Source organism: Lichenostomus cassidix, chromosome 1, assembly GCF_008360975.1.
Source record: "Lichenostomus cassidix isolate B80296 chromosome 1, HeHo_3.0, whole genome shotgun sequence".
NCBI classification, from domain to species: Eukaryota; Metazoa; Chordata; class Aves; order Passeriformes; family Meliphagidae; genus Lichenostomus; species Lichenostomus cassidix.
In genome coordinates, this window is record NC_139479.1 from 65,520,342 (window position 1) to 65,542,333 (window position 21,992).

Sequence of the window (21,992 nt, forward strand, 5' to 3'; positions counted from 1 at the left end):
GTATCTGCGTGAAACCTGTTGAGTATATACAATGTCAGCAGCATGGTTTCACTGTACAGTAAGTGAGATACTGACTGAATGGTTTCCAGGCTCCTAAACCATGGACTTAAAATGCATGTTATGTGCAACATCTGTGTTTCCTTCACTAACAATAAAAATGTACTAATGATTCTTTCAGAAGTGTTGGAGGAAGGTTTCCAGGTTCCAGCATCGATAGCAGAGCGATATAAAGTTGGAAGGACTATAGGAGACGGAAATTTTGCTATTGTGAAGGAGTGTATAGAAAGGTGAGGAGGATAATATGCTTAATACTGTAAAAACTAATCACTAATGTCATGCTTTTTCCAGATCATATCTTTATTTGTAGAATATAGATATGTAATAAGGTTATGTCTCAATGCCAGATGGAAAAACTAATGTCCTCTCAAATGAAAAAAAGAGTGAGTTCAAGGGCCAATCCATGAATTTAATTCTTTGTGGGGTTTATAGGGTTTTTTCTGCTGCACTCCGCATGATTTTACCAGTTCTTTGTGTTAAACCTTTCTTGTTGCACTGAAATAACATCTTTTCTTGCAGTATGTTCTTGCAAGTCTCCTTTTACATTAGACCAGTGGAACATTTCACATGCAGGAGCACTCTGTAAAGACGTCAGGAAGTTCTGTGTTTGTGATGTAGTGGCAATGGTCAGCACAGAGGTAACCTTGGATCCATCTATTCTGCTATCTGACACTGAGGTGTAATCTTTTCCATTTTTATTTTTAATTAAATGGACATCTAACTCCTGCTTGCCTGCTTTGTGCCATAATATTGGCTCCTTCCAACTTTATGCTCCTCACTGCAGACACCAAACTCTAACTTCTTCAGTGACATTTACTGTTAAGAGGTGAAAACAGTCATTGATTTTAGACATCTACTCCAGATTAGAGAAGTCACAAGTCACCTCAAATGTCAGGGTTGCTGAAAATGTCGAGTTTGACTAGTTCATGTGTTTGTTTCTAAATCTGGTCTGGTTTGAACTGGCTCTACCCAAACTTAAGAGTGTGGAAAGTAGGGAATCAAACAAAGATGTTCTGAGCAGAACCGTGGCTGCCTTTTGGGGGTATTGTTAAAAATAGGAGAATATGGGATGTAAAGAACAGAAGGTATTTCACCTGTATGTGAAATGATTGTAAGATTGCTCATGTTAGATAGTAGCAGCGCAGACAAAGCAAAAAGCTGCCGGAGCTGGAGATGTCCAAAAGAGAGAACAGTAAAGATGTCAAGGTTTGAGAATGAAATTTCATGAGTTAAGTTTTCTATCCCCTATTACCATATCCTGGAGAGGAGACTCTTACAGAAGACTATAATCTCACCTTTGGGCTCAAAGGAAAAACTTCTGCTCTTTAGCCTGTAAGGATATGATATAAACCCTGGAGAGTGAGATTAAATCTCATGACAGACAATGATAAATTAGCTTGGCTGGTTTTAAACTAGTCTCCTTGGAAAAATACAGGTCCACCTCTGCATCCAAAAGTGCAACTTGGAGATCAGGAAGACAGCTGTTGGGGAAAAGGGTAAGAGTGGATTTTATTTTGGCTGACAGTGTACCTGTGGGACTTGGCCAAAGCTCTGGTGAGGCCTTTAGTGCTCTGCCAGAGTGAGTTCATGGTGGAGCTGGTCATCCAGAGGGCAGTAGTTGGTCAGATCACATCTCGGGGTCTGAACAATAAACTGTATGTAAGCCTAAAGGAAGCAAAGCAAAACAGTATGAAAGAAAAAAAGCACTGTATAACCCTATGGAGGTGCATGACTATATGGAAAAATGGGTGAGAACACATAACTGAGGAAAGAGATAAGGTCAGCTAAAGCTATAGTGACTTGGAAAAGCAGATGAGAAACTAAAATAAAGAAAGGTTGTGGTTTTAATAAACTCATTCAGCTGAAAATGCCGTTTGTGCTGACAGTACAAATGTGCTAGTGTGCATGTCACAATTCTTTCCCAAGCTGAGAGAAAATACATGAACAAAATTAAATATAGGTCTCATCACACCTAAAAATAATACTGACTACAATATCCTTGAGTGCTTGAATGAAAACTGTTTCCTGTCCTCTTGTCTATCCCACTGGTCCCAGAAGTATCCAGTAACATGGCGTGTCTAATGGATATGTACTCAAATAGCATGATTACCCATGTATTCCCAGATATATAGTCTTGTGGTCTCTGAGCTATACCATTCCATAGATCCCATTTCTATCAGAAAGCTACTACTTTGGGAGATCTTGAAAAGTGAAGTGGAATTATTTCTGTTAGTTTCCACTTCTAAAGCAGTATAACCTTGCAATCACAAGTGTGGAAGGAGAAATTAAAGACTCAGAGGGTAAATTAAACCAGTACATGTGAAACTCCTTCAAAAATATTCTTTGCATTCTTTTTAAGCCTCTTTAACCACCTCACTTCAAAGTCTGATATGTCCATCATTTGCAGAGCTAGAATTAATGGGGTGATATTTGGGACAGAGGACTTTTCCATTTTCTTCTGAAGCACAATTCCTGTGTACGTTAGACTTCAAAGGACTAGTACCATAAGGTGTTAAGCAAGTAGGAATGGGTCTTGTTACAGAAATTCACTGCTCATGTGGATGGTTCTTCTCCAGAGCTGTGAGATCAGACTGTGAGGAGTGGTTAATACATGTCTATGAGCATTTCAGTACATTCACAGGTGTTTTCTTCTGACAATGAACAATCCAAACAGAAACCAAAAACTGTCTCCAACATTTTGACATGAGGACTTCGAAATCCCATTTTGAGCATCTGTGAATGCACAGGCACACACAAATACCTTTAATGCACACACAAATACAACAAAAATAGATTTTTGTCTCCAGTGCAGCATAAATCTCTGTGAACTTTGCAAAAGTTTAAAAGAGCCAGCGAAGGTGTCACCAAGCCCTGTTATGAACTAGAGATCTAACTCCGTGGTAGTGCAGTGGGTCCAGACCTGTCCAGCCATAACATGTTGCCTTCTTTTTGTGGTCCCTTTTTATTGTTTGGAGTGTGCAATAGGTGAGAGGTGAGATGCCTGTTTCCCCGTGACTTCCTGACATGGCCATGCATATTTTTTGGTGGCGTGTAAGTTGCAGTGCTGCTGACAGCCTGCGGTTCTGCAGCTTTTTAGGGGAAAGGATTTACATTATCTTAGCTTTAATTTTCTTCTTAACAAAACAAAGAACAGTCAGAGTTGTCATCTGCTTGTTACATATCTGCTCCATCGTATGCACAATTTGTCCTGCAGTGTTTTTATATGTGTTCTTTTCTAACTTGCAGATACTTTCAAATTCTGACATTTCCTCACTAGCTCAGGTTTCCCAGTGTTTTGGAGTACATGGAGTCTCCCATGGCCAACAAAAACCATCAATTTCCTTTCTCATGACAGAAAGGAAGCATTCCTAGGGTAACCAAGCAGCTTGAAAGAGATTCCTATTGAAAGAGGCTATATTTTGTCTGAGTTTTAACCCCAGATATCTTAATTTCTAATATTTCTTGTTCAGTCTCCTCCTGCTAGTCCCAAAAAATAGTGTCCAGATCTCTTCCTGTCCTCTCACTGAGCTTGGACTGTGGCCACTGAAGAGCAGCACTGGAAAGGGGCACCTCACATGGAGTGGAGCCTATTCTGTGGGGCTGTAGCACTGAACCCATTTGTGGGGGAGTAAAGATAGGTGAAGTTTTTTATTTGCGTAAATCTTTAACAGATATGCTGTAATTTTTTCCCCAATTCATAAACCTTCTCATCCTATATGATTTCTTTTAATTGATGTCCTAGTAGAGACAGTTTTTGCTCTTTGCCTGGGAACTCAAACAGAATGAATGTTTTGGTGTTTTCTTCACTTTTTACTGAACTCCCCATTTTTCCTTAAATTAAAAGTTAGTGGTACATCATTGCCAGAGGAGTTCTCCATGTTTTAATATGGCAATGAAAATGCCCAGTTGTTTTCCAGATACAGTGCTTTTAGTGTATTACTCATTTTGCATGTCCTGTTTGGCAGACTGAGCACACTTTTAGACACATTGATGTCTCTGTTGAACATACTCTATATCAATTCAGTGTATCAGTTTAACTACTGTGTTTTGTGAAATGAAGAATGAAAAAATGACCCTGTATTCTTGAAAGATTAGTTTTTTTCTTATTTTTTACCAAACATGCCTATGGGCAATTTAATAGACATTTATAACCTGTTTAAGTTCTTATTACAAAATGAAAATATTTCAGTAAAATCTTTTTCTTAAATTATCCATTTTCCATTTAACCTTATAGTGAAACTGGGGCTCACAAACAGAGCTTCTTGTTTCATCCTTACAGTCACCTTTTGATTTTGTAACTTGATTAAGAAATGGAAGTTGATACTGTTAACTTGTCTACAAGCTAATTTTTCTATCTTAGCATTCGAGATAATAGATATCTACATATATACAGAAGTGACCAGTATTATGAGGTTTCAAAACCATGCAGTAGTTAAAAGGAAATCTGTTCTCATCCTGAACTAATTTCTCTGTAATTTCTTACTGTCTCCAGAACCTTTCACATTCTGCTTAAAAGCCAACATATTTAACTCTGTTACATATCCTATAATTACTGAATATATAAAAAATTATTCAAAGGACTGACCTTTTTATCTTAGCAATTGTGACTGCAGATATGCAAACAAATGACTTTTCATTTTAAGTAAAAAGTAAGTATTTTCCGTGGGTTGTATTTTCTGTATAATAGAAAACAAAACTTTTTTGCTTTGAAAATATATTAACCTGTGAACACTATATGGTATTTTTACATAAAAATTAGAAAGTAATAACAATTCTCAAATAATAATAAAAATTCATTACAAAATGAAAGAAAAAATGGAGCAATTTTTTGTTTTGAAAACACTGAAATGTTTTAATTTATAAAAGAAAAAGCTTTATGTCTTTTTCTCAGGCATGCATATTTAATAACTTTGGCTCAAATTTACAATTCCAGCGAAATCTAAGCTTCATTTCTTGAACAAACCAAATATTTGAGTAGAACTGCCCACCACATTATTGTACTAAAATGACAAATATAAACTCAACTGAGAAAAATATTCAGTGTGATTGAACATACAATTTTTTTTCTTTTCTCTTTCCTCAGATCAACTGGTAGAGAATATGCTCTGAAAATAATCAAGAAAAGTAAATGTAGAGGAAAAGTAAGTACAAAAAGACATATGAGACCAAAAGGGTTTTTTCCAAGAAATGTTTTGTGAGAGATCATTTCAGGAAGCTGTTGGTATTTGTCTCCTTCCTGACACGTATTAGAATCTCTTTGGTTGAAGTCTTTGCCTACCCTCTGGAGACTCTTGGAATTTCAGGAGAAAAGGCTGTCTTGTGCTTTTCTAGATGTATGTGTTGATTCTCCAGTTGGTTGGTTGTGTGTGACTCCTTGCTCTTTACCTCTGTGATTATGTCATCTCATTTTATAATTCCAGGTGTTATAGAAAGAAGAAAAATAATAAGAATAATTGTAACAACACTGGTCACTGTATGTAAGGCATAGGTTAATTAAATTGATGTCAATTTTAACACCATGACTGTTAGCTTTGGAAATCTGTTACAAAAGTTTCGCTGAGAAGATGTTAAATCAAATGTTATTAAATCAAAAGATTCTGCATCAGAGATAATTTTAAAAGCTTCCCTTTTTCATTTTTATCTGCATCAGAAAGATGTCTTTTCCTCAATTTCTTATTCTGTGTTCCACTCTCTCTTTTTTCAGTTACCACATTGGTGTTTTTTCTAGACATATTCCTTCTATTATTGCTGGAGGCAATGTCTGTTAGTTTCCTCAAAAACTCCAGAGAATCCATGCAGGTCCCAGTTCTCTCTGCTTTTTCCACTGTGAGTTTTTCCCCACTAACCCATATTCACTGAAGATTTTTTGTGTGTGTCAGGAACATATGATCCAGAATGAGGTATCTATTTTAAGACGAGTCAAGCATCCCAATATTGTACTTCTGATCGAGGAGATGGACATGCCAACTGAGTTGTACCTTGTCATGGAACTTGTAAAGGTGAGTATTTTGGAGACAAGCTGCATATTGTTTTAACCATATTGAAAAATTCCATTCCTACTTAGCTTGCTAAAACCCATGGCATCACAGAATAATGTAGTATGGAAGTGGTCTCTGAAAGTAGTCTAGCATCTCTGTCAGATTTTTTTTTTTTTTAGCTTCCAAACATTTTAAATATTTGTCTAACTTCCTGTAAGCCACACTTGGAAGTGTTCTGTGGACAGTACTTTAGATATCACCAGTTTTGTTTGCTTCCTCAAAAGAAGACTCATTAAAAAGTTATTATCTGCCTTGCGGTGAATTGAAAATATACCCAGTCCAAATAGCCATAAATACTAGCCTTCAAGATACATAATTCTGTGGTAAAAGGGTTTCATTAGTTTTTATTAATTTATGTGTAATATAAACAATATTGCAGGTCTTTTCTTCTATTGATCTATATTAACACAGTGTCAAACTTGCCTCCTTGATAGCAATCTCAATTAAAAATGAAGGAAGGGGAAAGTGAAGGAGAAAAGCCTGCTATTTAAAGCATGTTTCTATTTTGAAAAGTAAATTTGCGAATGCAGTAATTTATATTTTGGACACTATTTATTTCTTCATACTGGCTTCCAGATCTTATGCATTTAGCTTACTCGCAGGTGGAATTGTATATTTGAACTGAATTACGAAGTTCAGACCAGGTCATCTCTTACCTCATACTGTCAAATGTGCAGTCCAACAAATGTTTGGTTCTGGTACTAATACACAAGTATGTCACTAGGCATAAAATATGGTAAAAATGGATTTGACTAAATTGTGCAAATTAGAACAGAAAACCACTGATGGCATCTTGTCCTTCATAGGTACTTTACTAGTATACACCTGTTTTTCACATTTGCTAGTAGGATTTGTGATTCTCCTTCCTTCCTCAACTACCCTGTGAGAAGGATATCTTTCCAGCAGCCACCTCCATTTCTGTATCCTGGTCAGCACATTCTTTGGGAGCAGCCATGATGCCCATGCCTGAGAAATCCAGAGTTTCAAGTGTTTAAGGACTAATGTGTCAATGAAGTTGTGCAGCAGCAGTACTTGTGCAAGCCTGTTCTATGTGCACGCTCAACACTTCTGAGCAAATCTGAACCCTGGCACCCAGATCACTTCCACTCAAATTAAGAATGTGGTCCTCTTCAGTGGACATCCTGTGTATCCATGGCTAGAAACAGGTACCACCAGAGGTCCTGATAGAATGGGATTTTTGGCAAGCAGGATTGTTAATCTGCTTTGCTCTGGTTGTTGGGGGAGGTTAGGGGGTGCCCTTAATGTAGGCACTTCTTGGAGATGTTAAATAGGGCAATCCCAGGTCCAAGTGTTTCTTAAGTACCTTCTCAATCTCTGGTCTGGAATACAAGAGCAAGTAGAATGAGAAGGATTTTTGTTTTCTTCCATTGTCCCCCATGCTCTGTGGCAGCACCAGTGGCACAAACCATATTCCCTGTCCAAAGCTTGAAGGCTCTGTGTTGCTCACGGGTGGATGGCCACAGATTTTGCCTGTCCTCGTGGCAATCTGGGAAAGTCTTGTTATCTATGATAAGCTCCGGCTATGCCACACAGCTTAGGACATGGCAGCATTGTCCTCTTGGGTTTGAGCCTGACAGATGCCCTGTTTGGCTCGAATAGTGCTGTGGAGCTTGTGGTCCCTCTAACCCTACTGTCCATCACCTCCAAGCTCTGAGGAAGCATACTGGGAGATGCTGGTTGCAAGGAGCTCACATTTTTTCTCTGATGGAGAGGCTAAATCCTAAGACAAAAGAAAAACACTGGCACTCTTTGATTCCCTGAATCCCTTTTTGTAACCAGTCCGTGAGTAATTTCCCCACCTCCTTCACAATCACAGCCCTCTCTCACTCTCAGGCATTCAATGTGAAAAAGCACAGCTTGAGGTGAGATACCATTAGCCATCTAACACTATTTTAATCATAATTACTGTTCTATTCTATGATAAGAGAGCTCACTATGAGATCCATGCTACTGTTGGTTTTCCTCAGTATCTGTGAGAGCTTGTTCAAAGGTACCTCAGTTCCCTTGCACAGCATTGTAGTCTAACATAGCCACTGCTCCAGCCTGCATTGACAAATCCTTCATCTTGGCCCCATGAGGTGTGCTAAGAAGTAAAAGCTGTGCCTTGTCTAACCTGACAAAATGTAAGCACATAGCTGATTTTATGGGTGCAACCTGCTGTGCTATTCATGGTTGAAAAATGTGTAAACTGCAGTGTCCAATGGATTTTTAATTGAAGTCCTACTCAGCTAAATGAGAGCGGAGGGGACTAAAAACTCTTAGAAAATAACTAGCCTAAAAGATGTATATAAAAAGCCCATGCATTATATTCACTTTCTGGAAATATTTTCTTGCGCTTTTTCTTCTTTACTCTTCAGGATTTGCTGTGCATACTAAGATATTTATTCTTTAAGCTGTGTTATGGAAGGGGTTTTTAGGAATCTCTGTACTCCTCATATCCTAGAGAGCACTCTTTTAATTTCCTTTACTTTTGTGTAGAATAGTAGAAGACATTTAGAAGAAATATACATATTCTTGGAAGTCAACTTTGTTTCTTTGACACAAACCTCTAGTCCTTAATATATAATTGGAAGAAAAGCCTTGTTCCACTCTATGGGCACTAGGGAAGGTATTTCTGGAAAGATATTAATTGTTAATTCGCCAATTGCTGACTGTTACCATTTCATAGCGTGCACTGTTAGAATTGATTAACCATCTGTTATTGACTGACTTTTGAAGACCTGACTTTAAATCAAACTCACAGACAGGAAAGAAAGGCAAGGAGAAAAGGCTTGATAGTGCAGAGCCCGGTTTCAGTTAATACCACCCTGCATTAATTGGCAGTAACATGTTTGACATAAGTGACTGCTGCAAATCCTGCCCTCACCTCATGGCAGATAGGCCATTCATTGCTTTGTAAAGTGTAAGAAAAAGCACTTCATAAATACAAATATAAACACATTGCAAGTGGTGCTTGTAAAAGGAAGCAAAGACCTAGTTTCTGGCACATTGCCTTTTTACACAGCGAAACAAAATTGTTATTCAAACCTAACAGGGGTTTGGCCAATTTAAGAAGCAAGATTTATTGCTGAGTTTCCTTTACTGCTCCAGGATATGATTTCACTTTTGCAGAAGAAAAAGAGAGATCATATCATTTACATAACAAGGTAATAAATAAATAATTGGTTACTGTAGTTCCAAGTGCACTTCCTCATGTGCACAGATGATAAAAACTGCATTCAGATGTTACTGGTCCTGTTTCACTCCAGAATAGGGGATTTAAGACTGAAATGTCATCCTGAACTCACCCCTGGTGCCTGAATAAATGCTAGTGACCTGCTGTGTGAATCGGCTTAGCAGAACCTTGCAGGTTAAAGTGCTCTTTAGGGAGAGGAAAGTCTGAAAACAATTCTACCTGATATAGCTGTCAGCTCTGTTAACTCTTTCCAGGATATCACCTCTCTTTTAACTGCAGAAGATCCTGCAGACTTAAATATATGCTCTCTTTTCTTAGCAGGATACCTGGTAAGAAACTTTACTGTCTGTAGTAGATGCATAAATGGAGAAAATTATTCTGCTTTAGATTGGCTTGACTGTCTGTTAAATTGCTGTGCAGCCTCTATCTGTTTCTGAGTTTATGTTTCTCCATTGCATGAACATTTGTTCCTTTTCTTCTGACTTCAAGCCAAAATTTTTTCTTCTGTTTTAAAGGCTCAGCTCCTTTCATTCTTGCTCTTCATATCTCAGCTCAGACTATTTTCTTTGTTTGGAGGCAGATGCTTTGCTGATGTTATTGACACTTCTCCTGAGCATCTGGAACATATTAGATAAGACCAAAGATCTGTCTAATCCACTGCCTCATGTTAAAAAGCAGCTGGTACAGGGGTTTCACAGGAAGGAGCTTAGGGAAGATAGATTATTTATCTCACATACTTTGCCACATGCTGATATCTAATACTTAGGGATCAGATAATGCCATGAAGTACATGGTATTGTACTTTTGCCAAATATTTGGCCTCTTTCTCTCTAATCCTCTATCTGGTTTAGTTTGGCCTTTTGTTCTTCCTTTTCCTTGACACTATGTATCTTGATGTGTCTTGAACAGTCACCAGCCAGGGCAAGAAGTTTGATGTGGTCCAGATTTGACAATGGTTGGCTGTAAGCAATTTCCAAAGATCTGGGATTTTGCATCTATAATGGGAATAAACCTGCCCTGGCATATTTCAGTTGCACCTCAACAATACAAAAATTTAATAGTTAGTTTGGGTTTTTTATGACAAGTAAAGTCTGTTTTATCAGGTTTGAGTCTTTGGTGGTTCTCTTTTCCTACCCTTTTCTCCGTAGCCATGATTCCTGCAATTTTTTTTCTTTTGCCCCCCTCCTCCTTTCTCTGGAAAGTGGAAAAAAGTGTTTACTCTGGAGTTGAGCCTTAAAAAAACCCAGCAAATATCTTGAAGCTGTTGATAAAATTATGAGAGCTGGCAAAGCTGGGACTCCTCTGTTGCCTTCAGAAAATACCTGCTTTTTCTTTTAAATACCATCCCCTGTGATTGTTTTTGTGATGTTTTGACTGCAGCAGGGAATTTTTTGCATTGTCTTTGCAGAGTTATCCTTTGTCTCATCTTTTTTTGTTGTTCTTGTTGGATTTTGTTTTCTTTCTGGTGCTGCCTTGATTTTGGCCAAACACTCAGAACCCCGGAGTAGTACATCTCAAGAGATCATTGGGTTTTCCTCCACTCTGTCAAACTCCCTTCTTAATCTCATCTTTAAAATTACTTTTCCATCTTTTTCCAAGCACTTTCATGTTCCTTCTCCCCACTTGCCAGCTCACCTCTGGAAATGGAATCATGGCTGCCTGAGACACTGCTGAAGATCATTTCAGCTTTCAGGACATAGCTTTCCTTTTTTTCTTTCCTTCTCTCTCTCTTGTTTTGTTGTTTTTCTTTCACTGACAGCAGCTTTTAGCTGAATTAGGCAGCATGATGAGCTGGAAATGGCACAAGCTGCCACCCGTGTCTTCCAGTATGATTGGCTGACACAGATGGTGTAAAGTTCTTCTCTATTAACTGCAAGAGGCATCACACTACAAAAACCTTCACATCTTATGCAGACAAAGTACTCTCTAAAATCCATGTTTTCAAAGCTCAATGAGATGCAAATAGACTTTTAAAACACAATAGCATTGAAGGCAGATTGCTAGTTTGAGTTTTACTCAGAGTTCCTTCATCTTTCTGGGGTTCAGTCAGGCATTGGGCAAAAATTTGGTGTCAGAGTTTGTGATTATAATAAAGAGTGACAAGGATTGGTACACAGCATCATGACAGGCAAGTATGTAGTCTTACCAGAAGTTTGTAGCAGGCTCTGAACACACAGGTTGGCAAGTGCTGGACATGTTACAATGGCAGCAGCAGGTGGGAATGGTTTGCAGTAGAAACTCTAGCCACTTGGCTGGACAACTCAGCCATGACCAGTGGTTCTGAATTATTGATCTGTTCACCCGCTGTTATGGGAGATGTCATCACAGCACCCACAGTTTATAGCTGCAAGGAAACTGTGCTGCTCCCTTCCCCTCCTCCTCCCCCTCCTCTAAAAATGTTCCTTGACCTTCCCTAAATTTTTCAGTCATTTCACAAGCAGTATTGCTCATATCCCATGGTAATTTTGCCCCAGGGAGGAGATCTTTTTGACGCTATTACTTCCACCAACAAATACACAGAGCGGGATGCCAGTGGGATGCTTTACAATCTTGCCAGTGCCATCAAATATCTTCACAGCCTGAACATTGTCCACAGGGATATCAAGCCGGAGAACCTACTGGTAAGTGAAGATTCATCTTTCAGTATTGTTGATAACTTGGGAGTGTGTGAGAAAAGGTCTGCACTTCCTCCTTTCACATGCTTGCCAAGTTTATTTCAGTCTTTTAAGTCTCTGGGTCTTTTAATTTTAACCTTTGCATTGTAAAGCTCTCCTAAGAATAACAGCTATCACAGGAAGTACAGTAACATAAGGTGGTATGTCTACACTGTTCCATGGGACACAGCAGCAGAGTTATTCCTGGGATCACTAGAAGTGAGCTTGTAGTAAACTGCAGGATAATTTCAAGCTTCTCATAAATGTAAGTGTTCTCAGCAGACTATTCTGTACTGTCACTGCCTAAGTAATTAGCAACACTTTAGTTTTACAAGTATGATTTGTGTAAATGCTGTGCCCTGATCATGTCATACATCAGCGCAGAGCCAGGAAGACACCTCACTGTTCTTCCCCTACTGCATCTCCCAAATAATCCTACAGCACTTTTTATTAAGCCATTTCCCCAAATAGACAGTCTAAATATTTGTTTTTCTGACTAAATCTGTATGAGCCTTATCCACTGAAGACGGTGAAAAACATACCCTGGCAATTAATCTTTCTTCTGAGAATTTTGCACACTTGAATGCAGCAATTGTATCCTCCACATAGTTATATTTCTCCTGAGAAATTAGCTGTTCCTTATTATTTCACTGTTCTGTTTTCCCAAATTTGCTGACATGTTTCAGTATCAAGATATCCCAGTTCCCCATATATTCTGCAACTGTAAAACAATGCCCATAGAATCACAGAATATTAGTTCTCTCAGCTGTGTACTGTCGGCCATGACTTAATGCATTTAGTCCTGCTTGACACTGAAGAGGTTTTATGGGAAAGTTGATTCCAGTAGATCTTACTAAACTTCCAGGGAGCGTGATTTTTAGATTTGAAGTTCCTTTAGTGGCAGGTGCTTTTGCAGTTCTGGGTGAGGAAGTAAGCTGCCCTCATTTTCCAGAAACTGCTGAAAACACACTCAGTAGAAGTTTCACCAGACACTAATGACTGATACACCTTTCTCAGCCCTTGTGCTCCATGTGCATTTGTGATGCTGGTCAACACCAGCATCAGAACCACCAGCATCTGTGGCTACATGCAGATGTCATAGCAATCACATGCTAGCATTCATTAATGCTATGCCTGGAGTGTGCAGTTTGGTCTTTGTCTGGGACAAGCCTTGCCCTGCTGCTGTCTTGACTTGTCTATAAATACCTAAACTCTATTGTTGTCAGAATTAAACTTCTGGGGGAAAAGAGGTGGACAGGTGGTGTGGGCAGGAGGCGTGGACAGCAGGGAAGGGATTAGATTTTCCTGCTCATCTTTTCTGGCAATTACCCACTACTGGGAATGATCACATTGTTCACATTGTAGCTGATTTGTTTCTGAGTGACTTTTCTGGCGTTGTGCATTGATTTTGAGACTGAGCAAAGATGCAGCATTTAACCTCTTGCAGCATCGTAATTCTCAAAAAGCCAGCATTTTATTAACAAATTATATTGATTCTCTAAGGTTTATCAGGTCCTTGAGAGAAACAAAAGCTTCTTTAAAAGAGTACTTGGGAACCAGCCTTGCCTGAGCTCTGACCCCAGCTGGGACATTGGGTGCCTTAGCTGTCAGATGGGGTGTGGGGCTCCTTCTGTCACAAGAGTGCAACTAGCGTTATTTTCATGGCATTTATAAAACTCTTGAAAAATGCCACGTGGGTCTTAGCATTTCTTTTGCTAAATAGCTTCTATTTGCCTTTTGTAGCCTGCCCTTTCCCTCACAGCTCTTTAACCCTTCATCTAAGTGGTCATGGTGGTATTTTTCCCTTGTTCCTGTGCTGTGGCTTTCCCTCTGTTACTGTCATGGTGTTGCACATGCAAACCCTGGCTGTATTGTTATAGCAAGTCTTCCTGGCCACTAGTGTGAGAATCAGCCCTTTCTCCCTTGCCCTTTTCCTACTCATGGATTGTAACTTTAGGTTTGGAGGAGCATGTCCCGAGGCTAACAACCCCATTAGCAGGAAAAAAATCAACAGGAAAGATGAGCAAGTCTGTAGAGTTGCTTCAGAAAAACATGGGGAGTGAAGGGGAACATCCTGCTGCTCTGGAGAGGGAGATGAGAAGAGGATGTTCTTCTGAAGCTTCCTTTTTTCATCTCTTACCAGCCCCTGGTAGAGCCTTCCCTTTCACCTCCTCCTTTCTGTCTTTTCATTTTTCCTTCTTCCAAAAAGTAACTTTCAGGCTTAGAGCTGATGTGTGAGACCAGCTCTAGATCCTGCTAATAAATCTTTGCATGTGTGAACCTGTCCTGTGTGCAGCACCCGTTAGTTTTTAAACTGCTTAAATATTCCATATTATCCTTCAGGCATGTAAAGTCCACCTAACAGTCAACTGTCCAAGAGTTTAAGGTATACCGAATACCTGTGATGTTTTTTTGGTTTTGGTTGTTTGTTTTTCTTTTTTTTATTCTCCAGGGAGTCTTCCATGTTTTGATTGGAACATTTTTCATAATTGTTGCTATTTAGAACGTTTATTTTGTCAAGTCATGGGATGTCTTTATAGCCATATAATAAACCCTAGAGAGCAACTTCTCTGACTGTTGCCATCTGCACTGATCACAAGAGCAGCTTAGAAAATACTGACAGTCTTTATACTAATAGGATACATATGGTGGCATACAATTATGTGTGGCTGCATTCAATTAGTGTAGTACAATTACACAGTTTTATTGCTTAGTTAAAACAGTGAAAGCACTACACAGTGGGCAATTTGCACTAATCCCCATTTCTTTAATTGCCCTTCAGTATTTAAGTGCAGGAACATATATAGCATTTATTCTGAATAACATGAGCGTTAAATTATCTTTCACATTCCTTGACTGGCAAGTAACATACCACAGCTTCACATTGGGCTCTTTTTTATATGGAGTTATAACAGGGTGAGGAAAAGTTACTTTCTTCAGTTTTACAAGTCAACTGTAGTAGATTTCCAAGCAAAGTAATTCCTAGAAACAGATGAGGCAGAATACTGGAAAATGCACTGTACCAAACCTTCTGCATTGGTAAATATTGCCAAGCAAACCTCTCCTGCAATCAATTTCTAGTATAAATGAGTCACACAAGGTGTGGTCTACTGAAGGAAGGAACTTATGAATATTTGCTAGGTTAGCACAACTCAGAGAGGGCTTTGTAAAAGATAACTGCATGAAATAGAATATGAAATACCAATTAGGCCAGATTCAGCTCTTGATGTCTACGTGCACACTTTACATATTTCAGCAAGTGAATATTTAAAGCCCTTGTCTCTAGACTTTAATTAAAACTGTTGTTGAAATTAGATTTATTGCTGCCATTTCAGAGAGCACTTTCTTTAGTTTCAGGAACCAGATGTATTTAACAATCTGTGTTTTTAATAAAACCATAATTGCTTTTTTTTTTTCCCAGTGCTTTTCTATAAACATAACTTTTTTCTGGCTTAGTAGAAGAGAAATGTGAATCCAGTTTAAATTGCTGGTCCTCTTAAAGATCCAGTTGAATTCTTAAAAGTAACAAAAGGAGAGGAGAAGAATTTTTTGTATTCTGAATGTCTGCTTGTGGCTGTATCACCTGGTAAGCAGGGACTCAGGACAGAGAGGGGTTTTCTCTCTAGACATGACTAACATTAATAAACAAGAAACTGGGGGATGGGGGCTGTGTAATATAACTAATTATTATAAGCTGTAGCAGATTTGTAGCAAACAGTGGTGAGAGACTTCAAGAATTTATTTCTGCTCCAAGTGAGCTCTTCAAGGGTCCCAAGTAGAATTTATTGTATTTTTATAAGAAAAAATCTAGGCTTTTTTTCTTAAAACAGTTGTAGATAACTGATTTTGGATGTAGGAGTAGCTGGTCAAGATATACATTAAGGTTTATTTTGGTTTTGATTGGAAAGTATGATATCTTCTACTTATGTACAGTTTTGCTGCTAATTGTTTTTGGGATATCACTAGTGGTCAGTCAGACTGCATAGAGCTTTGGTTTGGGTTGCAAAATAATAAAATAATGTATTTATACTATAAGAAGGCCTCCTGTAGACTGTTTCTATTTTTTTAAGGTGCTGTTGTAGAAAGCATTCCAAAATGGGAAGCAAGAACTCAAACCAGCAGGTTGAGTCAAGATAGACTTACAGTTTAGTGTTTAATTTAGATACATTTTTGTATTTTAAACATTTTCTTTGGTAAGTTTTCAGTGTTTGAAGATTTGGGGCCATTCTTTTGCTCTGAGCCAACTTCTAAAATTATGTATTTTTAACTGATGTGTCTAGCTTTCTCTTCGTGTGACTACATCCTGATCTCCCTTTGCACCCATAAAACCCCATGAAAGATCACACTGCTGCTGTGAAGATCATGTTTTAAGACAGGGTTTTCATGTATACCCATTAGCAGCCCTGACTGCCTATGTCCTGTTGATCACAATGGCACCGTGCCCCTAAGACACTCATTGGTGCCTGTAACGTTCATCCAAGGAGAGGACAGCATCTCTAGGTGAAATAGTCCAGCCAGTTCTGTGGCTTGTGGCTTCAGCACACAGAGAAGAGCATGGAACTGCTGTCAGTGCAGTCACTTTTCTATCACCTACGTAGCTGAAGTTCCTGTGCAAACCTTTAAGCTCTCTGCAAGTAAAATGAATAAACTCAACCCCTCTACACTGTGAATTCAGCAGGGAGTTGACATAGCAAAGCCATTGTTAGAAGGTCATGCATTTGCTTCTGGGTTTTAACATCTAGCAAGTGGTACTAATTTTGTTGGACAGGTAACAAGATAAGTCCTTCCCAAACATCCTGACTGTTTTCAAGGGAAGTTGTCTGAAGTGTCTGTGAATTTTCAAAGCTTGATGAGAAATATGTTGAAGGTAAGGAGGAGAAAAAAAACCTGTAAATAAGAAGGAATATTTCAGGCAGTTAGCAAGTGATATAGCAGTTACCTTGATGATACTGTGGTAAACCTTTGAATTTTCCTCCTTTTTAGGTTTATGAACACCAAGATGGAAGCAAGTCCCTGAAGTTGGGAGACTTTGGCCTGGCAACAATTGTGGATGGACCTCTATATACTGTCTGTGGGACCCCAACATATGTAGCTCCAGAAATCATTGCTGAAACTGGGTAAATCACTTGTGGTGGTGATACACTGATGTGTACTCAGTGGAGTACATTCTTACCATTGTGCCAGACAGGAGCTCTTGCAGTTAAGATTTTTATGCTGCCTTTGGTTGGCTATGATGCAGAATCATGGCTCAGAGAACAATTGGAAGAGACCTCTGGAGTCTATCTTATCCAAACCAGCTCAGAGCAGGCCAGCTTAGGAGAAATATTGGTCAACCTCTGCCAGTTTTTGGCTTCAAACTTTTCCGTTTAACACTGAGTTACTAACTAGCCATTTGCAGATACAGTGGAAGTAACCCTGTTCTTCAGAGACTGCTAACTACCCTTCACTTAATTGTATTTTGTTATCATACACTGTCCCTTTTTGATTTGTTCCACGGAGTAAATGCCTTCTGGCTTGAGCAGCCTGTGTCACCTTTGCAGACTTCATGTGGACAGGCATCACTAACTCAAGTTAACTCAACTTGAATTAGTTAACTAACTCCAGAATACAGCCCAATGTCTTCTGTGCACTCACACATTCTGATCTAATGTAATTTTAAGATGTAAATGTAAAAAATATTTGAAAGCAGAGTTAGGATTGGTAGGTGGATGAGGCTATGTAAGAAATTATTGATGGTTCTGAGCATGTTTCCTCTGTTCTTGCACTGTAGTCCGTAGGAGTTGGATGTCTCTAACCATGTCTCTCACACTTCTAGATATGGCTTGAAGGTGGACATCTGGGCAGCGGGTGTGATTACTTACATCCTGCTCTGTGGTTTTCCTCCATTCCGTGGGTATGGACTGATCTATTCAACCATCCTTGTTATGTGAATTGGTCCCTGTGCTCCTTTCACATTAAGCACAGAGATTCCCACTGGCAGGAGTTCTCTGCTCCTAGGGTTTGATGTTTTTTTCTGTGCTCTGCATAGTGTTTTACACAAGCCCCATAAATGTCTGTGATTTTACTGTAAAACCTCTGTCTCATGTTTGTTTATTTTAGTTTAAACTTCATTGCATTACAAAACAAGAGCCTTCATTATAGGTTCTGCTTGCCTTTGCCTGAAGTTTTAAATACCCAGTGAAATAACCATCTTCTTTTGTGGACCCAAATGCAACATATTTTGTGGTTGGTAAAAGGTAATTAAAATGTACGCCACTTAATAAGGACATGTCAGATATTTTATCCCCTCAAAGCAATTGCAAAGTTGTGGACAATCCTAAAGACAAGAAGGTTACTGCAGAAAGAGTGTACCAAATGCACTGTGTTTTATGATCTCACCATTCACACCCATGGCTGCATGCTTGGGGCAATCAACAGCTTCCATGAGCATACCAAGGGATCAACAATTCAAAGCAATTTTAAGAAGTCTATTTAAAACACATCTGAAAATAATTTCTCTTTGGGTTTTTTGTTGGTTTTCTTTGGTTTTTACTTTACAGAAGTGGAGATGACCAAGAAGTGCTTTTTGATCAGATTTTGATGGGACAGATGGATTTTCCATCTCCATATTGGGACAACGTTTCAGACTCTGCAAAGGTGAGCTTTATAGTTGATGGTATTTTCTTCTACAATAATATTTCCAGTGGAAGTACCTAATGCCTGTCATTCTCTCACAGTGTTGTGTTTGACATGTCTCATACATCTCCTGCTACACCTATAAATTCCTCTTGGGTCACCAAGTATGTTTTGTTTGGTTACTGTCTATTGGACTCCAGGTGGTTCTGAAATGGACATCAGATCTCTATATGATTTCTCACACAGTAGAGGAACCAGCAGCCCTTATTGATTAAGAAAAATTTAAAGCTCCCTTGGACTGTGCTTTGTATTTGCTTATGAGGGGGACCAGGTACCAACCTGGAGCCTTTGAACATTATGTAATAATATTATGGGGAGGCTGATTTCCCTTATTAACCCCATTAAATGTTATGTCTGTTGTTTCTTTCTGTCAAAGAACCAGGCCTCCTGTTGCCTTATTGTTGCAGTGTGGTATGAAATACAGACTTGCTCTGGTCACAGCTCTTGACCTGCAGCCTTCGGTGTGCTAAAGCAGATGTAATTATTTACAGATACAGACCTTGACAGAGTTCATTACACTTGCAGAGCAGATCATGTTTTTTAACTCTCACCAGTACACTGGAGCAACAGTTTAACTCAAAGATTTTCTAGGGATCTGGCATTCACTATAATCACGTGTATAAATATATATGGACAGAGACATAATACATGTGTATATGTAAAAAAAAATTCATGTGGTCATTTTGTAGATAGATAAGCGCTTACTTTCTGCCAGTTTACTTCTCTAGTCTGTAAAACAAATCCATGAAAAACTATATTCCTGTTTTCTTCAATGTGACAGTGTTTAATTAATCACAATAAAAAAGTGAAATTTGGAGGTGGATGTAGGTAGTGAGTAGTTCTGAATCCCCGTTATTTAGAGAGTTACACCCTGCTTTCACAGGTGTGTGGAGGGTGATCAGAACTAGCATTTTAGCCTGTTAATTAATGAGGTTAATGAATGAAATACAGTCATAGAGTTGGAAGTCCTCTAGACCAAATCATTGTGTTGTAGAAGGCATTCTTTCATAGCATCTTTAGTGGAAACCCTGCAAGTTCTTTGCTAGTGGTGTTATCCTGTGAAACTCCTTCTTCCAAATAGTTCAGTCTAAAATTTCTGTTTTGAAGCCTTAACCTAGCATTTAACTTATTCTTGTAACTAAGAATTACTAGTTTTGGTCTTTGGTGATACAACTATATTTGCTGTCATATTGCTATCCTGTTTTCCATGCACCCCACTCAGTGTTGGAATTAGATATATGTTTATTTACATACTAGTTAAAATCTAGGTAATTGCAGAGGAAATCAGAGGATGAAAAATAATGGTTTTAAGTGTTTTGGTTTTTTTTTTTAATTTTAAATATCTTCTGTGTCATTTATACAAGAGTTTAAAGTAAAACTATATTTGCTTGCTTCTTTTTTTCCTACAGAGGAATTGTTTTTTCTTAATGGGAAACTAACCTAATTTCATGGGACCATCTGTTTTGCACATTATGTATTAAGTGCTTTTCTCTTAAACAGTGGCTTCAGATAACACAGAATTCACTTCTAGCTTTTCAAGGTACTGTTAGATATTGATTTAAAAGTTCAGCTGAGAGTTCATCAGTTCATAGTTTTTCTATTTTTTGAATAATCTTAGTATATGTCTGCAGTTGGTATTTCACTCTCTATTTGAGCACTCTTACAAAATCAGTTAAAGAGTTCCTTAGTGAATGAAATATTGATTTTTTTCTTTAAAAGTGTTCTTTAAATTTGACCCAGTATTCAATTTCTCAGGAACTTATCACAATGATGCTTCAAGTAGATGTAGATCTGCGATTCTCAGCCTTGCAAGTTCTTGAGCATCCATGGGTTAATGTAAGTATTTTCAGATTTGTAGATGCTTCTTGCAATTTGGCACTTTTGAGCTCTTTTCTGTCTAGCCCTTGCTATGCTGTTTTGGAAGCCAGCAAATTCTAAAGATGTCACAGATTTAACTGGAAATAAGGTGGGTTATAGGCTGATTTAGTGTATCGTGTGTACCTTGGAGTTTTCACTACTTTGTGTGTGCTCAGCTGCATTTTCTCTGAAATGGACTTCCAACAAATCTCAATCATATTTGATAAATGTATACCTCTAACATTCACCTTGCAGGTTCAGTGATACATTTTGTTCTCCTAAGATCAGGTGGACTCAAAAATCTCACAGTTATGATTAAGAGTTACCGAAATATAGTCCATACTCTTAAGCCTGCTTGATTCAGAATGGAACAGGGGAAACCTCTAAAATCATATTTAGCTTCTAATGATATTTAAGATTTGTTAATAATTTCAGACTATTTAACATGTTTAAAATATTTGGATGATAAGAAATTAAAATTTGGAACAATCTGCATTCCAGTTCAGAAGGCACAACTGAGAAAAGAAACACAATTGGGATGAACAGAGAAAAAAATTAAAGGAAGAAGAAATAATGCTTCTTTTTGTTTGCTGCAAGTTTGAGTCCTCCCTGGAATACTATTTGGTTCCTTAACTGCTGTAGCCAAAATCCCTTTCTCACTAAAAACTATTCTAAAAATTCAAATATACAGTTATCTCAGATACTGGTTTTTTTAAATGAAACTGTCCTCCATATAGTCAGAGTAGTGGTGATCTGTTAAGTATTTACCAAGTATATGCTTTAAATTTGGAGGCTGCCTTATTGCCCAAACCATTTTTTAAAAATTGTAAATGCTATTACCATGCAGAGCACTTCTGTGGTGTATGAAGAGTGCAAGGATCCAGGACAATGTCTGATGAAGATATTTTCATTTTTAAGATGACATTCAAGCAGCTGAAACACTAATTTTCCTTGGTGCCAGGGGCTGTCCTAGGACATAGTGTTCTCTCACAGTTTGTAATGCCTTATGGTGATTGAGGTGTCCCTCTGTCTCCGTGGGAGGAGGATGTGTGGAGACTTCTGGAGCACTGCAGAGGAAGAGATGGAACTGACTGATCAGAAGCCACAGAGAGGCCAAGTCACCCATAGTGTCAGCCTGCACACTGCTGCTGAAATTACTGAAATACCACTTGCTTACACCACTGAAAGAAGTGGTCACTAATATTCCATTTTTTAGAAAAATATATTTGAAATGTTAATGCTACACCAAGATACTTCACTTTTTTTGTGTGTTTTAGAAAGCCATTTTAGCATGAAGTATAAAAAAAAAGAGTCAGTAACCTGATGGTGATAGTGTGCAAGTGACAGGAGGATCTGCTTCCCTGCCCTCAATAGTACCTGCTGGTGAGGATGGCAGGGGAGAGGGGCTGGGGGCTAAAGACTTTTAGCACTCCAGAGCTCTGCTACAAAAACCTGAGCTCTGGTTAATGAAGCACCTTGGCAAATTCCTGTGTTTCTGTGCAATAAGTTAACATG

General features: G+C 38.5%; 1 protein-coding gene across 2 annotated transcripts in view; it reads left to right on the plus strand.

Moving 5' to 3' along the window:
- Positions 1-21,992, plus strand: part of DCLK1 (doublecortin like kinase 1) — a 235,346-nt gene that overhangs the window by 183,945 nt on the left and 29,409 nt on the right. For both annotated transcript variants that reach the window (XM_085061508.1, XM_085061498.1), the window contains exons 8-15: positions 179-287; positions 5,141-5,198; positions 5,937-6,056; positions 11,766-11,912; positions 16,929-17,062; positions 17,761-17,838; positions 18,485-18,581; positions 20,376-20,456. In XM_085061508.1, the coding sequence (XP_084917634.1) occupies positions 179-287; positions 5,141-5,198; positions 5,937-6,056; positions 11,766-11,912; positions 16,929-17,062; positions 17,761-17,838; positions 18,485-18,581; positions 20,376-20,456 (824 nt within the window). The remainder of the gene's footprint in view (positions 1-178; positions 288-5,140; positions 5,199-5,936; positions 6,057-11,765; positions 11,913-16,928; positions 17,063-17,760; positions 17,839-18,484; positions 18,582-20,375; positions 20,457-21,992) is intronic.